The sequence below is a fragment of the Polyodon spathula genome, chromosome 26 (assembly GCF_017654505.1).
Source record: "Polyodon spathula isolate WHYD16114869_AA chromosome 26, ASM1765450v1, whole genome shotgun sequence".
Classification (NCBI taxonomy): Eukaryota; Metazoa; Chordata; class Actinopteri; order Acipenseriformes; family Polyodontidae; genus Polyodon; species Polyodon spathula.
This window is the reverse complement of record NC_054559.1, coordinates 18,924,532-18,938,946: the sequence shown is the minus strand read 5'-3', so window position 1 is coordinate 18,938,946 and position 14,415 is coordinate 18,924,532. Positions and strand designations below refer to the sequence as shown.

The 14,415-nt window shown below is 44.8% G+C and overlaps 2 protein-coding genes across 2 annotated transcripts; one reads left to right on the top strand and one right to left on the bottom strand.

The window, feature by feature from the left end:
• The first annotated feature begins 201 nt into the window (after positions 1–201).
• On the top strand, positions 202–9,171 carry gtpbp3 (GTP binding protein 3, mitochondrial). Its single transcript, XM_041229111.1, has 9 exons — positions 202–644; positions 1,166–1,416; positions 1,977–2,063; positions 2,654–2,856; positions 3,875–3,947; positions 4,738–4,881; positions 5,728–5,893; positions 6,336–6,629; positions 7,351–9,171. Exons 1-9 carry the CDS (start codon positions 583–585, stop codon positions 7,580–7,582), a joined length of 1,512 nt encoding a protein of 503 aa, XP_041085045.1. The 5' UTR covers positions 202–582; the 3' UTR covers positions 7,583–9,171.
• A 450-nt stretch (positions 9,172–9,621) lies between these two features.
• Positions 9,622–14,415, bottom strand: plvapb (plasmalemma vesicle associated protein b). The gene is made up of 6 exons (XM_041229024.1): positions 13,852–14,415; positions 12,980–13,073; positions 11,744–12,462; positions 11,304–11,367; positions 10,494–10,548; positions 9,622–10,113 (listed from the first exon to the last, which is right to left on the bottom strand). The coding sequence occupies exons 1-6, from the start codon at positions 14,233–14,235 to the stop codon at positions 10,101–10,103; spliced, it is 1,329 nt and encodes a 442-aa protein (XP_041084958.1). The 5' UTR covers positions 14,236–14,415; the 3' UTR covers positions 9,622–10,100.

The window sequence follows — 14,415 nt, the reverse complement described above, 5'->3', positions numbered from 1 at the left end:
AACCAATGTCAACAGGAACAAGGAGGGTCCGTTTTTCTGTAGCACAGAGGGTATCTGATTGACAACCACAGGCCCCTATCATAAGGCACCAGGGCGCGGTTTAAGTTCCAAATTCGGAACGATTGTGAAAAACGAGCCAATGATAGAAAGGAGGTGGGTTTGTGACAGCCAATTAGATGTTAGGGGTGGGGTTTACACTCCGGGTAAACATGCGAGCTGCTGTTTGAAGCGTGTAAAGGGGACGAGATTGTTAATTTTAGGTTGTACGCAGGGCTAAATAATATTATAGTATTCGTATTGTTTATTGTCTAAACGCGCTTATCATAATTCAACGTGCAGAAACATAATATTAAAAAATTACAGAGATCACAGGAGTTTAGATGTGCTGAGAAATGTGCTCTTACTAACGAACCACTTTGAAGGGTAATATATGTGTTCTGAAGGGAATTTAACTATTTAAAAGATAACACACCACACCTACTTTATTGGTGCAAATGGCTCGGGTGCATTTCTCTCAATAGTGAGTAAACCGAATAATAGAGTATTCTGGTTACTGCAGTACCTCGCTAGACTTTGGTAAAAATGTTCCGAATGATTTCTGGAGCGCTTGTCAGACGCTGTTCGGGTGTCTCCACGTGTTTAAGGTTTGTTGATGTTCATTGTGATGTGTCTAAAGCAAATGGTACACGCAGCGGCGGACAAAATAATGTTAACACCGGCCATAGTATTGTTAGTTTGTCGAAATTCAGGAAGCTTGTAAGTTAAAACAGATGTACCACGTCTCTGGTCAATTTGATTGAATATCGGTCGTTTAGAAGTAGGCCTACTGAAAGAAACTTCATGATTCAGCGACAGCCGTTTCGTCTAGAAGTCTTCTTCAGCGTCTGGTTTAAAGATATTCGAAGACATTAAACAAGACATGTGTTCAAGACTATCGTCGTTTAATTCATTACATTTCTTTATGCAGTATTTTTAAATTACATTATTTTTTTAGCAGTGTTGGATGTATGGGTGAATGCTGCGTGGAACATAGAAGTAACACTGCCATTCTATATTTTGATTGAATCCACTGCTTGGGTTGCTGACGTGTACAGGAATTGATGCCTTATTTAATCAGTCCGTCTGTTGCTGAGCTGTGAATCCACACCCCTGTTCTGTTCTGCAGGTTCGCTCTGAGGCCCCTCTGCAGTGCTCCCGGCCCAGGATACTGCCCCACCATCTTTGCGTTGTCCTCGGGCCACGGGAAATGTGGGGTGGCAGTGATCCGAGTCAGTGGCCCGGCCTCGGCCAGTGCTCTCCGCAGCCTCGCTGGGATGACGCATTTACTCCCGGCCCCCAGAACCGCTGTGCTGCACAGCCTCCTGGACCCCGGCACGGGGGAGCCACTCGACCGGGGGCTGGTGCTCTGGTTCCCAGGTCAGTGAATGAGCAAAAACAGCAAGCGAAAGGCAAAACTGGCAGGGGCTGTTTCTCCTCATCGCGCGACAGCGGACCCTACCGGCCAGGCGCCTAGTGAGCTCAGAGCGGACACCTGCAGCTGGCTGTTGGCCTCCAGAGGGCGGTAGCTTGCTGATGTCCGCTCTCGAGTTCCTGGGTGTAAAAGAGGAAGCTGGCTCGGTCGTGGGATCAGAGGACGCCCACTGAACCTTGAGTTTTCCTGAGCTGTGTGGGGAATCACTCCGGTGAGGGGAAGAAATAAATACATTTAAAAAAAATGTAAGAACACAGCAAGCGCAGAAAAAAGGAAGAACTGATGTCTGTTGTGCAGTCCCAGTTCATAATTTTGTACTATTTAGTTTTGGGAGGGGAGTAATATAATATATGAAATAATATACACCATTTAAATAGGAATTTCAAAATGCCATAGTAAGTCATTGTTCCTATCACATTCATTTTACAAGTCCTGGGCGGTTGAGGGGAAATAGCACTAAAGGCTGGTTTCATGCTGGTTTTTTACACTCGCTGCGTCTCTGCAGGTCCACACAGCTTTACAGGGGAAGACTGTGCTGAGTTCCATGTGCACGGGGGCCCAGCAGTGATTAGCGGAGTTTTACAAGCCCTGGGTGAGAGAAAGAAGGCGGTTTATTATCCTGTTCTTTTGCTGCTGGTGCTGCACTAGACTGCCTCTTGAAATCCTCTTGCAATGTTATGTCAGGGTTTGACTGCTAGGGAGTGCTGTAGGATAACCAGGTTTTGTGTGTGTGTGTTTTTTTTTGTGTTTTTTGCGGGGTAGGATAGTATTTACTGAGACCACAGCAGCCAGAGGACTGTTGCATTCAGAGGCTTGAATATATGTATATACTTGTATGTAAGTATGTATATGTGAACATAATTTAGATCTTATATTTAACATCATGTAATCAAAAAAACTACAAAATGATATTGCAAAAGGCCGGTCACTATAATAGTAATACAGTATTTCATGTTAGATTTTGAAATGTCACATTTTAAAATGTGTTAGTTTTTCGCTAAGTATATGGAAAACTACGGGTATGTAATTCAAGATGTTAACGTAACATTATTCAGCAGGTTTCATTCTGTAGAGTGATGCAACACTTTGTAGCCATAATTGGTATGCATGCGATTTGAGAAGCGTGAATCCTGCAGACGGAGAACTCAAACGTAAACACAAACCCATTTTACTTTCCCAAAGGAAGCCTGCCCGGCCTGCGCCCCGCTGAAGCTGGGGAGTTTACTAGACGTGCCTTCCAGGCGGGGAAGCTGGATCTGACAGAGGTGGAGGGGCTGGGGGACCTGATCCACGCCGAGACAGAGGCTCAGAGGAGGCAGGCCCTGCGGCAGATGGCTGGAGACCTGGGGCGATTGTACCAGGGCTGGAGCCAGGCCCTCACGCGGGTACAAGCACTAGCCAGGCACGCCGTGAGAGCTTCCCATCACAGCCCTGCAAGCTCACCTCAAGGCTGGTTTCTAGCAACGATGTCTAGTCTCTGTACTGTCTGCTAATCCAGGGGAACATGTGTTCTCAGCTCTGGTGGTCGCAAGACTGAAGAATTAACCAATCTTCACTCTTGAACTGAACACCATCTTGCCATTGGGTGCCCTCAAGCAGAGACTGACAACTAGTCAGTCTCAAAAGAGCTGGATTCAAAGCCATTTCATCAGTACCCCTTAGAGACAGGGATGGAAGTAAGACTCCTATTGTATAGCAGTTTGACCCTTTCCAGGTGTTATACTACGAGTTGTGCATTGGTAACAAGCTCAGGTGTGTCTGAAACTCATAGTAAAACCAGGAATGGATCAAAGTGCTGTGCAATGGGAGTCTTATTTCCATCCCTTGAGGGGTCTGCAGCATGAGGTGTCTCAGTGAATTCGTTGCTGTGATGCACTGGTAATAACCCTGGAAAGCTGAGCTGCTGGTCAGGCTTGTATCAGACTGACCCGGCCCGGCCTGGCCCAGGGGGTGCTGTTTAGATCCTGAGTGCAGGAAGCAGGATATCCTGTCTTGAGTGCGGATTGAGAGCCAGGAGGGGTGGTTTATTTCCCTCTTTGTGCTGCAGTCCTGTCACAGCTGTAAACCTGCGTAAGTGCTGACCCTTGCTGTGGCTCAGATGGAATCTAAATCGGGCTTTCCTGGGGAAACCGTTTCCAAAATGAGCTCTATTTTGATTGCATTTATTTCCATGAAAGCCTGTGATTGTGGTCTGATTAACCAGGTTGCTATTCACCCAATGGGAACGTGGAAAATGTGTATTTTTCATGAACTGCAGGGCGGCTGAAAATGGCTTGTCGGTTTGGATACTGTGTGGAGACCGACAGCTGGCTGTTGCTTTTTGCAATTGCACATTTTGAATTTAAATAGATGGAGGGGGGGGGAGCTTTTTTTATAAATGTACTTTTATTATCCCTGTTTTAGAATCTGGCTCACATGGAAGCTTTCATTGATTTCAGTGAAGATGAGAATATTGAAGAGGGCGTTTTAAACCAAGGTATCCTTTCTCTTCTGTGCATGTTAGACCTTATCCAAAAAAAAAAAGACAAATTCGTTCAACACCTTCCTGTTAATCTCCCAAACCACAGATAACAAATGTAGTCACTGTCAGCAAAATGGCAACTCCTGAGGCAAAGTAATGCAGAGTGCCTTGTGATTCATGTTCACACATGCCAGGGCCTTGCTCTTATCTTAATGAGAGTTTTCCTTTGTGTTCTATCAAGAGGAAAAGCATTTCAAAAGTTTCATTGGACAGACCAGAAGCAAGCAAATGTGAATATGCAAGAAACAGCTGCCTCTCAGTTTTCTGAGTAATCAGTCCTCAGTCTTTTAAATCTGTGTAACACTCCAGGAAACTTCCTAGTCCTGCAGGCAGTCTTTTTGGCTGCCAGCCATCAAATCACACCAGAAAACAGAAGTGTGTGTGTACTGGAGTCTTGAATTTAGTAAACTGAGGCCCGGCAGTTGCTTGTAGTAGCGTGTGTTTTACTCATTTTTTTAAATTCATTTCCTGTATTCATCAATTATTTTATTTTAACTTTTATTATTATTATTATTATTATTATTATTACTTAGTCATTTGTTTACTTGGTGATGTCGCAGGCTTCATTCTGTTTTAACTGGCATATTAAAGCTGTTTGAGGTACTGTGGTATCGAAGGCGCTATACAAGCGAATGCATTGAATTGAATTCAGCTGTTTGTATAAGTCTCCACTGTGTGTAATGCAGTGCTTGCACGGTGTTGTCAGCAGCTCCAGGACTGACCCTCGTGTCTCTGCTTCCCCTAGTGGACGTCTCGGTCGAGCAGCTGCGGGAGGAGCTGGAGGCTCACCTGAGGGACGGGCGGCGGGGTGAGCGGTTACGAAACGGAGTTCAGGTGGTCATCGCCGGGGAGACCAACGCGGGGAAGAGCAGCCTCCTCAATACCATCTGTAAGGGGGCTTTGCACTGTGACCTGCACTGCAGGACCGTGAGATAGTCTTTGATATAAATAAAGTCATGTCTATTTGTTAATGTGGGCTGAGGGAGAAGCATTGGCAGGAGGTTCTAAGCAATTCCCTGATAGGATCTTTAAAACCAGAGAAGGAGAAATTATCAGATTCCGTCTTCATGCTGTGAAGGAAACAGTTCCTCGTCTTTGGGAGTTGATCTGCAAAAGAGAATTCTCCTGGACGAACCCTTGGAAGAGTCTAATGAACAGAATCCCAAGAGCATAAGCTATAGCCAGTGCTGGTCTGCCAGAGCAGTCAAATAAGGAGCTCCCAAACCTTTCAAAACCTGAAACGCAAAACAACACCAAAGGAAAATCCCTCGGTTCATAGCTGACTGTTAGGACAGGGCCGGGAGAACGACCTCAGATGGGTCTCGTTGGGGTTGCGGTTGATAGATGGGAAATTGGGAGATGCTCTGAGAGAGAGCATATCCTTTCTGTGCGAGGAGTTTCGATCAAGCTGTCAGGCTGAGATATACATCTTGTGAGTGACCCCCAGGAGACCCAGGGCCTTCAAATCCTGAGAGCCAGGAAACAGAGTCTTAAAGGGACCTCACAATGGAGGGAAGGTGTGGGGCGGTTTTCTAAATCAATTTCCTTTAGCACAGTTATTTTAAAAAGTACTAATGGCACAGCATTTGGTAGCGAAGGTTGTTATTTTACATATCTATGCAATCTCCTAGTTCAAATTGAGAAATAAGGCTACAGTATGAAACAGCTTCAGTCCTAGGGATTGGGGGTGTTTGACAGGTGCTCACTGTGGTGTTGTTCTCCCGGTTGTTACCAGGCCAGCGGCCGGCAGCTATCGTGTCTCCGGTTGCCGGGACGACGCGGGACGTTGTGGAGGCGCCGCTGGACATCGGGGGATTCCCTGTGCTGCTGAGCGACACGGCCGGACTGAGGGACACTCAGGATAGTGTGGAGAGAGAGGGGGTGAGGCGGGCCAGAGAGAGGTGAGGAGGGGGAGGGATACAGGTGTGGGAGGGGGAGAGCGGGATGCAGCCAACAGAGAGGTGAGGAGGGAGAAGGAAATAGAAAGCTAGAGTAAGTAGAGGGGTGAGAGATGAGGAGGAGGGGCAAAAGAGAGATGAGAAGAGATCATGAAAGAGGGGAAAGATGGAGAGAAGGCTAGAGAGTAAGGAAGGCCGATATAAAGCATGTTTCTGAGTGGAAAAATACAGCAATTTTAAAACAAACAACATTTTGTGTTCCGTTGCCCCTTCGTTGCAATAGCATGTTGATTAGATTAGGCTGGCAAGGAGTTCCCACTGTAGGGAGAAGTGCAATCAACTCCTTCAGTGTGGTGTTGAGGGACAGGAAGGAAGGCGACACAGACGTGTTTAATTTGTGAAGTGTAGCAGGAAGGAGGTAACAAGCGGCTCTTCCTGTCGCCAGGGTGGAGCAGGCGGACCTGACCGTGGCCATGCTGGATGTGGCAGAATTCCCTGAGGACCTCACAAGGTTGCCACAGTTCCTGCCTGAATACCTGAAGAAGGTCCTAGGTGACAGCCAGAGACCCTGCCTACTGGTCCTCAACAAAACTGACCTGCTGAGCGGGGAACAGCTGGACAGCCTCAGAGGGGTCCTCGCCTGGGCTACAGGGCTGCCCCCTATCTGCCTGCTGTCCTGCACAACGGGAGACGGACTGGAACACTTCCTTGGGGTCCTTCAAAAGCAAGTGGAGAGCATGTGAGTATACTACAGGACTGTCCTAGGTAGGGTTACCATATGACTCCGTGTTCACTGAGTCAGTTTGGGACAGTTCAGGCTTTTCAACTCGCAGTACAGCGGTACCTTTCACTTGTTTCTTTGAGAAGCAGGACTACATTTACCAGAATGCATTGGGGGTGTGACCTGAAAAACCCTGAACTGTCCCAGTGAACGTGGAATCACATGGGAACCCAAGTTCCTGGAAATACCAAGAATGTTATTTACTTTGATTTGGTACCACACAGCTTACTGTCACATTGTCACTTAGGAACTAAAATGACATCATCTGGTTTCACAGACCCCACCATTACAGGAATTGTAGGCAGTGTTTTCTAGTGTTAGCGCTCGTCTGGATCTCTGAGAGCATCTTTAAAGCAAAGGAAACCTGTTCACTGTGAGGTTTAATTGAACCCCTGTCTGTGTTCATTCGGTCTTACTGTAGCCTCCTATTAAAAGTGTATGGCAGTATACTGTAGTAAAAGCATACCAAAAGTATAGGAAGGCGTAGAAAGTTTTCAGGCAATAAAAAGGTAAATATATGGTTTCTGTGAAACCAGATCAGTTTTGATTGTTAAGTGCATTAAGATTAGCTTTGCCATGAAAGGCGCTATATAAAAATAATTCGATTGATTAACTGATTGGTAATCATGGGAGACTGCATTTCTATAAGAATCCCTGTTTGCTTCTGTCTCCCTGTCAGGTGTGGGAACCCCCTGGTGGGCGCCCCAAGCCTGACCCAGGCCCGCCACCGCGTTCACCTGGTCAGGTGCGTGGAAGCGCTGGCACAGTACCAGCACTACCGGGAACTGGACCTGGCGCTGGCTGCAGAAGGGCTCCGCCTCGGCCTCACCAGCCTGGGCAGAATCACCGGCAGGGTGGGTGCAGAGCAGATCCTGGACCTCGTATTCAAAGACTTCTGCATTGGCAAATAGGAGGAGCTGCTGCCCTGGAGCGCATGACCATGGCACGCTTCCACAAGCTGTAAGAGCATGAGGATACCAAGCCAGGCACTGGTTAAAGATGAGGGTTGGTTATTGTTTACAGTGACTGATTTATTGTTGACAGTCCTCAAAGCTGCTGCTCAAAGATTATTATTCTACTTCATTGTCAACCTTCACCGGTTATTGTTGACAGTCTCCAACAGTCACACCTTTGACCGGTTTTTCAATAAAAAACAGAAACCGCTTCAATTCTGTTTCGCGTTTTGCTCCCTCTGGGCTTTCTCTCCAGTCTTTTTGCTGCTGTACAAAGTACTGAACGAAACATTCAAGATCAGGCATGGAAATAAGATTGCTATTGCATAGCATTTGCACCCATGACAGGTTTTACTACAAGCTGGATTAGCCACAGCCTGTATAGGTAACAAGCTCAGGTGTGCCTTATTAAACTCTGTAGTAAAACCAGGAATAGATCAAACTGCTGTGTGATGGGAGTCTTCATTTCTATCCCTGAAAATGTTGGGAACTAGCAGCGTAAAGCCTAACTCTCCTCGAGGGCAGGATGCCTGGGTGAGTAAGCAGCCCAGGGTCAGCTCTCTCCACCAGCAGAGGATGACCTGACTGTCTGGGCTGGATAGAATAACACAGAGTTTTAAACAAAGGATTTCCTGAGGATGCACGGAGCAGTGCTGGAGAAAGAACTCCATCACCTGGCGCTCTCTCAGTCACCAGCCAGCACCAGCTTGTCTCAAATCATTCTTCCTGACTTTCCCCTTGTCAGACGCAGTCACAGAATATAAAGGTTAAGACTGGAAATCAAAGTAAAAATGCTGAATGGCATCGAAGTTTAACTGAAAAGGTTCTGTTCTTATAGAGAATGTTTTTTTTTTTTTGTTTTTGTTTTTTTCAAAAAGCGAAATTATATGAAGTGTCTTGATATATGGTAAACTGCTGTATGTCAGCCTTACAAGACTGTTTCTTTAACCACTGGACCACATGGCCTTTTTAATGCAGCATAAAATATTACAGCACTGTTCTATAGAGACTTACTCTTAAGCCAGGTCTGTTTGAGTGGTGTAATATACACTGGCTCCCACGTATTGTTGACAGTTCCATCCTTGCCTGAATGTATAGACTCTGTGCCCGTGACTCGAGTGTTGGGATTTCCGTGTGCTAGCATGTGAGGGAAGTATTGTTTTCTCTTATAAACAGTGCAGTTTGTATACCTCCCACCCATCCGTCTGGCTTGGATGCCTGACAAACTCGCTGCTTTGAATAAATATTGTGTTCTTTTAAGTTTCCGAGTTGTAAACATGTCAATGCATCTTACCTGGCCACCTTGTTGAAAACGACATTGTTTAGAGTATAAAAGCAGTGTTTCCCTTTATCGTGGCGTCATTCACTTCAATTTCCTCAGTACATCGAATTTCAGCCAGCAAGGATTGGTACACTGGGGTGGTGTTATAGCTCTGGAGAGAAGTTTCGCATCCCCCTCTAGAATTAACTCACATTGCTTTATAAAGGCGAATGAAACCTGCTGAATAATGTTACTCTAATATATTGAATTACGTTCCTCTTTGTAGTTTTCCATATACTTTACAAAAAATTGAAAAATTGCTTCTGATAGACTTGAGTAGTTTCTTTGATTATATGATGTTAAATAAAATCAATTTTATTTTATGAATTATGATTTTTTTCTTTTTTTAGGACATCTCAATCCTAAAATTGTAGGTGATGCAGAACTTTTGGCCGTAGCGGTAGAACTAGGTGGCGTTCGTTTAATTGCATCCACTCCTGGGGCTCCTGTCTTCAGTAGATCTAACCAGAGCTGGAAAGGAATGACCCATCAGATGCCAAATAGCTTCTGAAGAAACTACTTGGAAAGATTCTGCTGCAAAAATTAGAAAAAAGTTTTTCTAGAAGGACAAAGTCCTTATTTCAAAATGCGACACACGCCCTTGGTGAATATCAGCATTCTCTACCTGTTGCTCCCTCTTTTACGTTCGAAATGCCAGTGTGAAAGGGACTTCAGATTTGATTAACACTGCCGTTTATTGTTAGCTGTTGGGCTCGCTGCAATGAAAGCACAGGACAAAAATATTTACAAGTCTTGAAATGAACATCTTGCACTTCAATTACCGATTTTATGCACATTTTCTTTTTTGTTCTCCAAATCTTCTATTGCAGAAACATCACCCCAATACCCTGCACACGCTGCACATTGCCCTGCGCGCCCTTCATTTATTTCATAAAGTTTTCAAAGCATTTGAATTGGTGAATTGAAATATACAATGCAGCACTCAAACAGTATCTAGCCTAGCGGTGCACAAAGATCCACACTTTACAAGCAAGGCAAGTACAGAAGAAGTCATGTCTGCGGTGAGACTGCTGACAAGGCTGTTAGTTTTGAAGCATGTTCTATGAAGTCCTGGAGATTATCTGCAGAAAGGAGGCGATGAAGGCTGGGTGCCTTCATGAGCTGAAGTCACTTCTTACAGTCCTGAATGACGCTTCAGCCGGAAATGCTGTGGGGAAATCAAAGGCGTAAATCAAAACACGTAAGGGGTGATGGTGAGGTGACTTTTAGACGTCCTGTTTAATTTTTTAGTTTTGTTTGCTTGACCTTAAAAATGTCCGCTGTTGGTTTTTTTAACAAAGAGTTGGCTAAAAGCTGGATTGTAGACCATTGCCCCATTAAGTGACCAAAGGAAAACAAAATGCTTTAAAACCCTTCCAGACCTTATCTTAACGCTGCATGCTAACATATGCCTTTGGAAATCACATTAGAATTTCTTGCAAACTCGCTCATGTTGAATCAGTGTGGTCTTGGCTGCCCAGGGTAGCCTATGGACAGTGTTATAGCAGGTGTTAGCTCTGCTTCTACTACACAAAGCATTTTACTCACTCTGACTTCTTATCTGCAAACTCCTGAAGCTCCTTCAGATAAGCCTTGACGTCTCCTGTGGCAATATAAGAGCAGTAGAGTCAAAGACTGCATCAGCTTGAGCGCACTGCAGATCAGCTGCATCAAAGAATATAGCACGAAGATCCTCATAGCCCAGTATCAGCCTGCGTACAACCTGTGTATTGTACATGGTGTTCACTGTTCACAAAGTAATTACACATGACCGGGAAATGTCCCACTCGCATAGCAGCAGTACTAAAACTTATTTCTCAGTAATGTATTTATATATTCACTAGGCAGTACAGTCTCTCCACTGACCTGGCAGAAACGCCAATCTACTAAGTCAGCGTTGGTGCGCAGTGCATTATGGGCATTCCCAAGCCCAGAGGAGAAAGCAGAGCCTGGTAGTAAAGAACTGTTTCTGCACGTTTTTTTTTTTTCTTTTCATTGCGAAATTTCTAAATGGCGATATCGTTTTCCGAGGTCCACGATCTCAATACTATAAATCAGTTTGCATTTGAACATTGGGATATTGTAAGAAATACCCCCTCCTGTTCTCCGACGAGGGGGTTCAGGACCGCAAAGGGGCCAATCTGAACAAAATGGCACTTTGTGAACACCTTTATATGCAAGATTTTGCGATTCAACAGCACACAGGAACAGCTTAATAAAAGCCAGGATATGCATCAACGCCACCTGCTGGACGTATAGCATATAACAACTTGCTCATTGTACTTGAAATGAATCTTAATCACGTGAAGTTAAATATCTGAAGCTATTAAAATGAATAAATGGAGTGTCAGACCTTACCATAAACGTTTGACGTTGCCGGCTCATTCTGCTTAACTGGAAACGGGTTGTAAACCGGCGGCCGCTGTTAAGAACAAAAAAGGAAAGTGGAACTAAAACAATTTTCAATAAACATTTTATGCTATAAAGTATGTGGTGTGAAATATTGTACAGCAGCAACTCAATTATACCACGTTACGTTATTGCCAACTAGTGAAAGTGTTTAACATTATTGCCAAGGACAGTAAACAGGTTCATAATTAAATATTGTGACAAAGCAGATGTAACTATAGTAGTATAACTTTGGAGTATACAGACCCCTCAAGGTGCTGGGTTACTTTTGAGGTTGAAGAGGGGGTAATCTCGCAGAAACTCTCCATGCACGCCTCTAAGATTTCTGGCTAATTTGGATTGATACATGCCTGCTAATTTAACCGGTAGATTTGGAGAGAAAGGATTACCTTTGGGCAGCAGGTCGACATTGAGGCATTCAAAGTCTGCACCTGGTTATTCAGATTCAAAACCTGCGCAGTGTACCCCGAAACATTGCTCTCCAGGGCACTTTTCTCCTCTCTAGTCTTCTTCAAATCCTTCATCAGACCCTCCACCTCGTTGTCGTTTTTGGATTTGAGCTTCTTGATCCTGCCTTCGCAGTCTTCCACGATATCGGAGCGGTTCTTGTTGCAGTTCTCGAACTCCTCCTTCCACCTGGCGTTGTCTGCCTGCAAACTGCTGATTGTCTGCACCGTCTCTGAGAAACGGCTGCTGAAGGTGTTCAGGTAGGTCTGGAAGTTGCGCTGGATGTCGCTGGACAGGCCGGTGCAGTTCTGCCGGATCTGATCCAGCTGCTGCCGCTGGTTCTCGCAGGTGAGCGAGAAGGCGAAGGCTTCAGGCCGCAGATTGTTGATCTTGCTGTTGAAATCGACGATGACCGTGTTGATCCCCCGCAGCGACTTCTCGAACTGCTCCTTGCATTCCGTCCTGTAGTTTTTCAAGTGGTTTTCCAGGGTGGTTTTTTCTCTGTTCGCTTTGATCTCATCCAAGCGGTACTGCAGTCTCTCTTCTTGCGTTTTCTTCAGCTCTCCTTGGAGGTGAAGCGTGGAGGTGGTACAGTTGTTGGTCAAAGAGATGAACTTCTGATTCAGGGCTTCTTTTGCAAGCAGCAGAGCGGCTTTTTCCCCTACAGTCAATACACCAGAACATAGTTATTGACAAACGCGTCTGTGTCCTGTTCTTTAACCTGCTATACAGACTTTGCTTGTGTTGTTGCATCCTGGTACTCCAACTGAGGGTCTGACTGCAGTGAGACCAGCAGAGTGAAATTGACATACAGAACAGGAAGGGATGAGTACCAGGTTGCAACAACAATGGTCAAGGCTAGTTCCCATTACAGGACCAGAGATAGTTAATATTGTCTCAGGAACTGGTTATATTAAGTTTGGGGGAATTTAATTGAACAAATCGCTGGTGTCACAGCAGCATTGTACAACTACCGGCTGCAGCACGCTTTCCTTTGTCTTCAAGGTAATCCTCAGAGGCAACACAGTGTTTACACTGCTTTGTGGTGTGGCAGAAAGTTCACAAATTACCTTTAAATATGCCAATCAAAATAAAACATGCTTTCGCTATACATTGCATTTTGGTGGCAAGGCATATCGTGCAGAACTCGACAACACTGTCAGTATAAGCAACGTTACCTTCATGCTTCTTTATCAGGGCATTTGTTTGAGCGGTGCAGGTGTTACTTGGAGAAACCAGGGGTATGGTCATCATTTTCTTTTGACAGCTCATCTGTACAAAACAAACACGCACACATAAATATTAGCAGTAAGGGTTGAGATTGAAGAGTTTTATGGTATTATTTCAAATGTACCCCTTTCTCTATGAAAAATACACTAGGAGAGTACTGCTATACCACAATGCAGGGACAGCATAGGAGCCACTGGGGACTAGCCTGAGAATGCAGATTGATTTACCAACCTGCGGCTGTCAAATGGGGAAAATAAAAGCATGGAACCCTGAATGGCATATTCTTATTGAAAAATTTATTAGAGAGAAAGCAAATGCCATGTGCTTTAAAGTGTACTAGCTTGTTCACACCTATTGCAGAACATGTAATGCACAATGTATATATGTATGTATCTATAGATCAAAATACGGGATCATATATACTATGCCATTTATCTAATAATACAAGAATATATGGCTCCATTCATGTTCCCCAGACCCAGCTCGATTTTATTAAAAGGATTGATTTCAAATATTTTCACTTCAAATTTATTTAAAAAATAAAACATAAATAACTGACATTTGAAGTTTCAAATATTTGCTGATAGACAACAAGGAGGAGAGGCGAGAGACTAACTAAACAATAATGAATCGCACAAAATAACAAAATAAATAAATACATTATATGAATAAAATGCAAAAAGTTGTAACAGTAAATACTAATTTATTGACGTGCTGATAAATTCGGAGATGTCAGAGAACTCCTTGCTCTGCTTTTACCAGGCACAGGAAACCCCAGCCGTTCCATTCCTGCACTGTGCAGCGTCACAAAACAACTCACCAGATTATCCCTCATCACGTTGATGGTGAAGTTGCATTTTGCCAGGAGATGGTGGGCTGTCTTCAGCTCCAGATCCAGGGCCAACTTTCCTTTCAGGGTCTTGTTGAGCTCCAGCGTGAGGTTGGTCTTCATGTCTTGCAGGAGGATGATGTCCTTTTTGAATATGCTGATGGTGTGTTCCCTTCTCTGCACCTCCTCCTCCTGGCTCTTCTGGTTGTTGCCGTACACCATGAACAGGACCAGGCCGGTGATGATCAGCAGCTGGATCAAGGAGGAGAAGAAGAAGATGTACTTCATGTAGTAGTCACAGCTCTTGGTGTTGGGCGTCTGGATGTCCCTGGCTTCCAAGCCGAACTTGGCCATGGAGTACTTGCTGTTGTACATGGCTGTGGACTCTGACCAGTTCACTGCCAGCTCTGTCCTCCGTCACAGGTTCAACTTCTTGTCTGAGTTTCCAAGCGCTAATGTTATTGGCACTGAAGCTGCTCCTTCACTCTGCAGACAGGCGTCTCCTGTGAATCTCAGATCCTGAGGTGGATAAATACGATTGCCACCCCTCCCTGT

Coding starts and splice junctions, on each gene's coding strand:
- gtpbp3 (XM_041229111.1), top strand. CDS start 583: ATGTTCCGAATGATTTCTGGAGCGCTTGTCAGACGCTGTTCGGGTGTC. Junction 1,417..1,976: donor GCTGGTGCTCTGGTTCCCAG/GTCAGTGAATGA, acceptor GCGTCTCTGCAG/GTCCACACAGCTTTACAGGG. Junction 4,882..5,727: donor CAGCCTCCTCAATACCATCT/GTAAGGGGGCTT, acceptor GGTTGTTACCAG/GCCAGCGGCCGGCAGCTATC.
- plvapb (XM_041229024.1), bottom strand. CDS start 14,235: ATGTACAACAGCAAGTACTCCATGGCCAAGTTCGGCTTGGAAGCCAGG. Junction 11,368..11,743: donor TGTCGACCTGCTGCCCAAAG/GTAATCCTTTCT, acceptor TGTTCTTAACAG/CGGCCGCCGGTTTACAACCC. Junction 10,549..11,303: donor GGCAACGTCAAACGTTTATG/GTAAGGTCTGAC, acceptor ATATTGCCACAG/GAGACGTCAAGGCTTATCTG.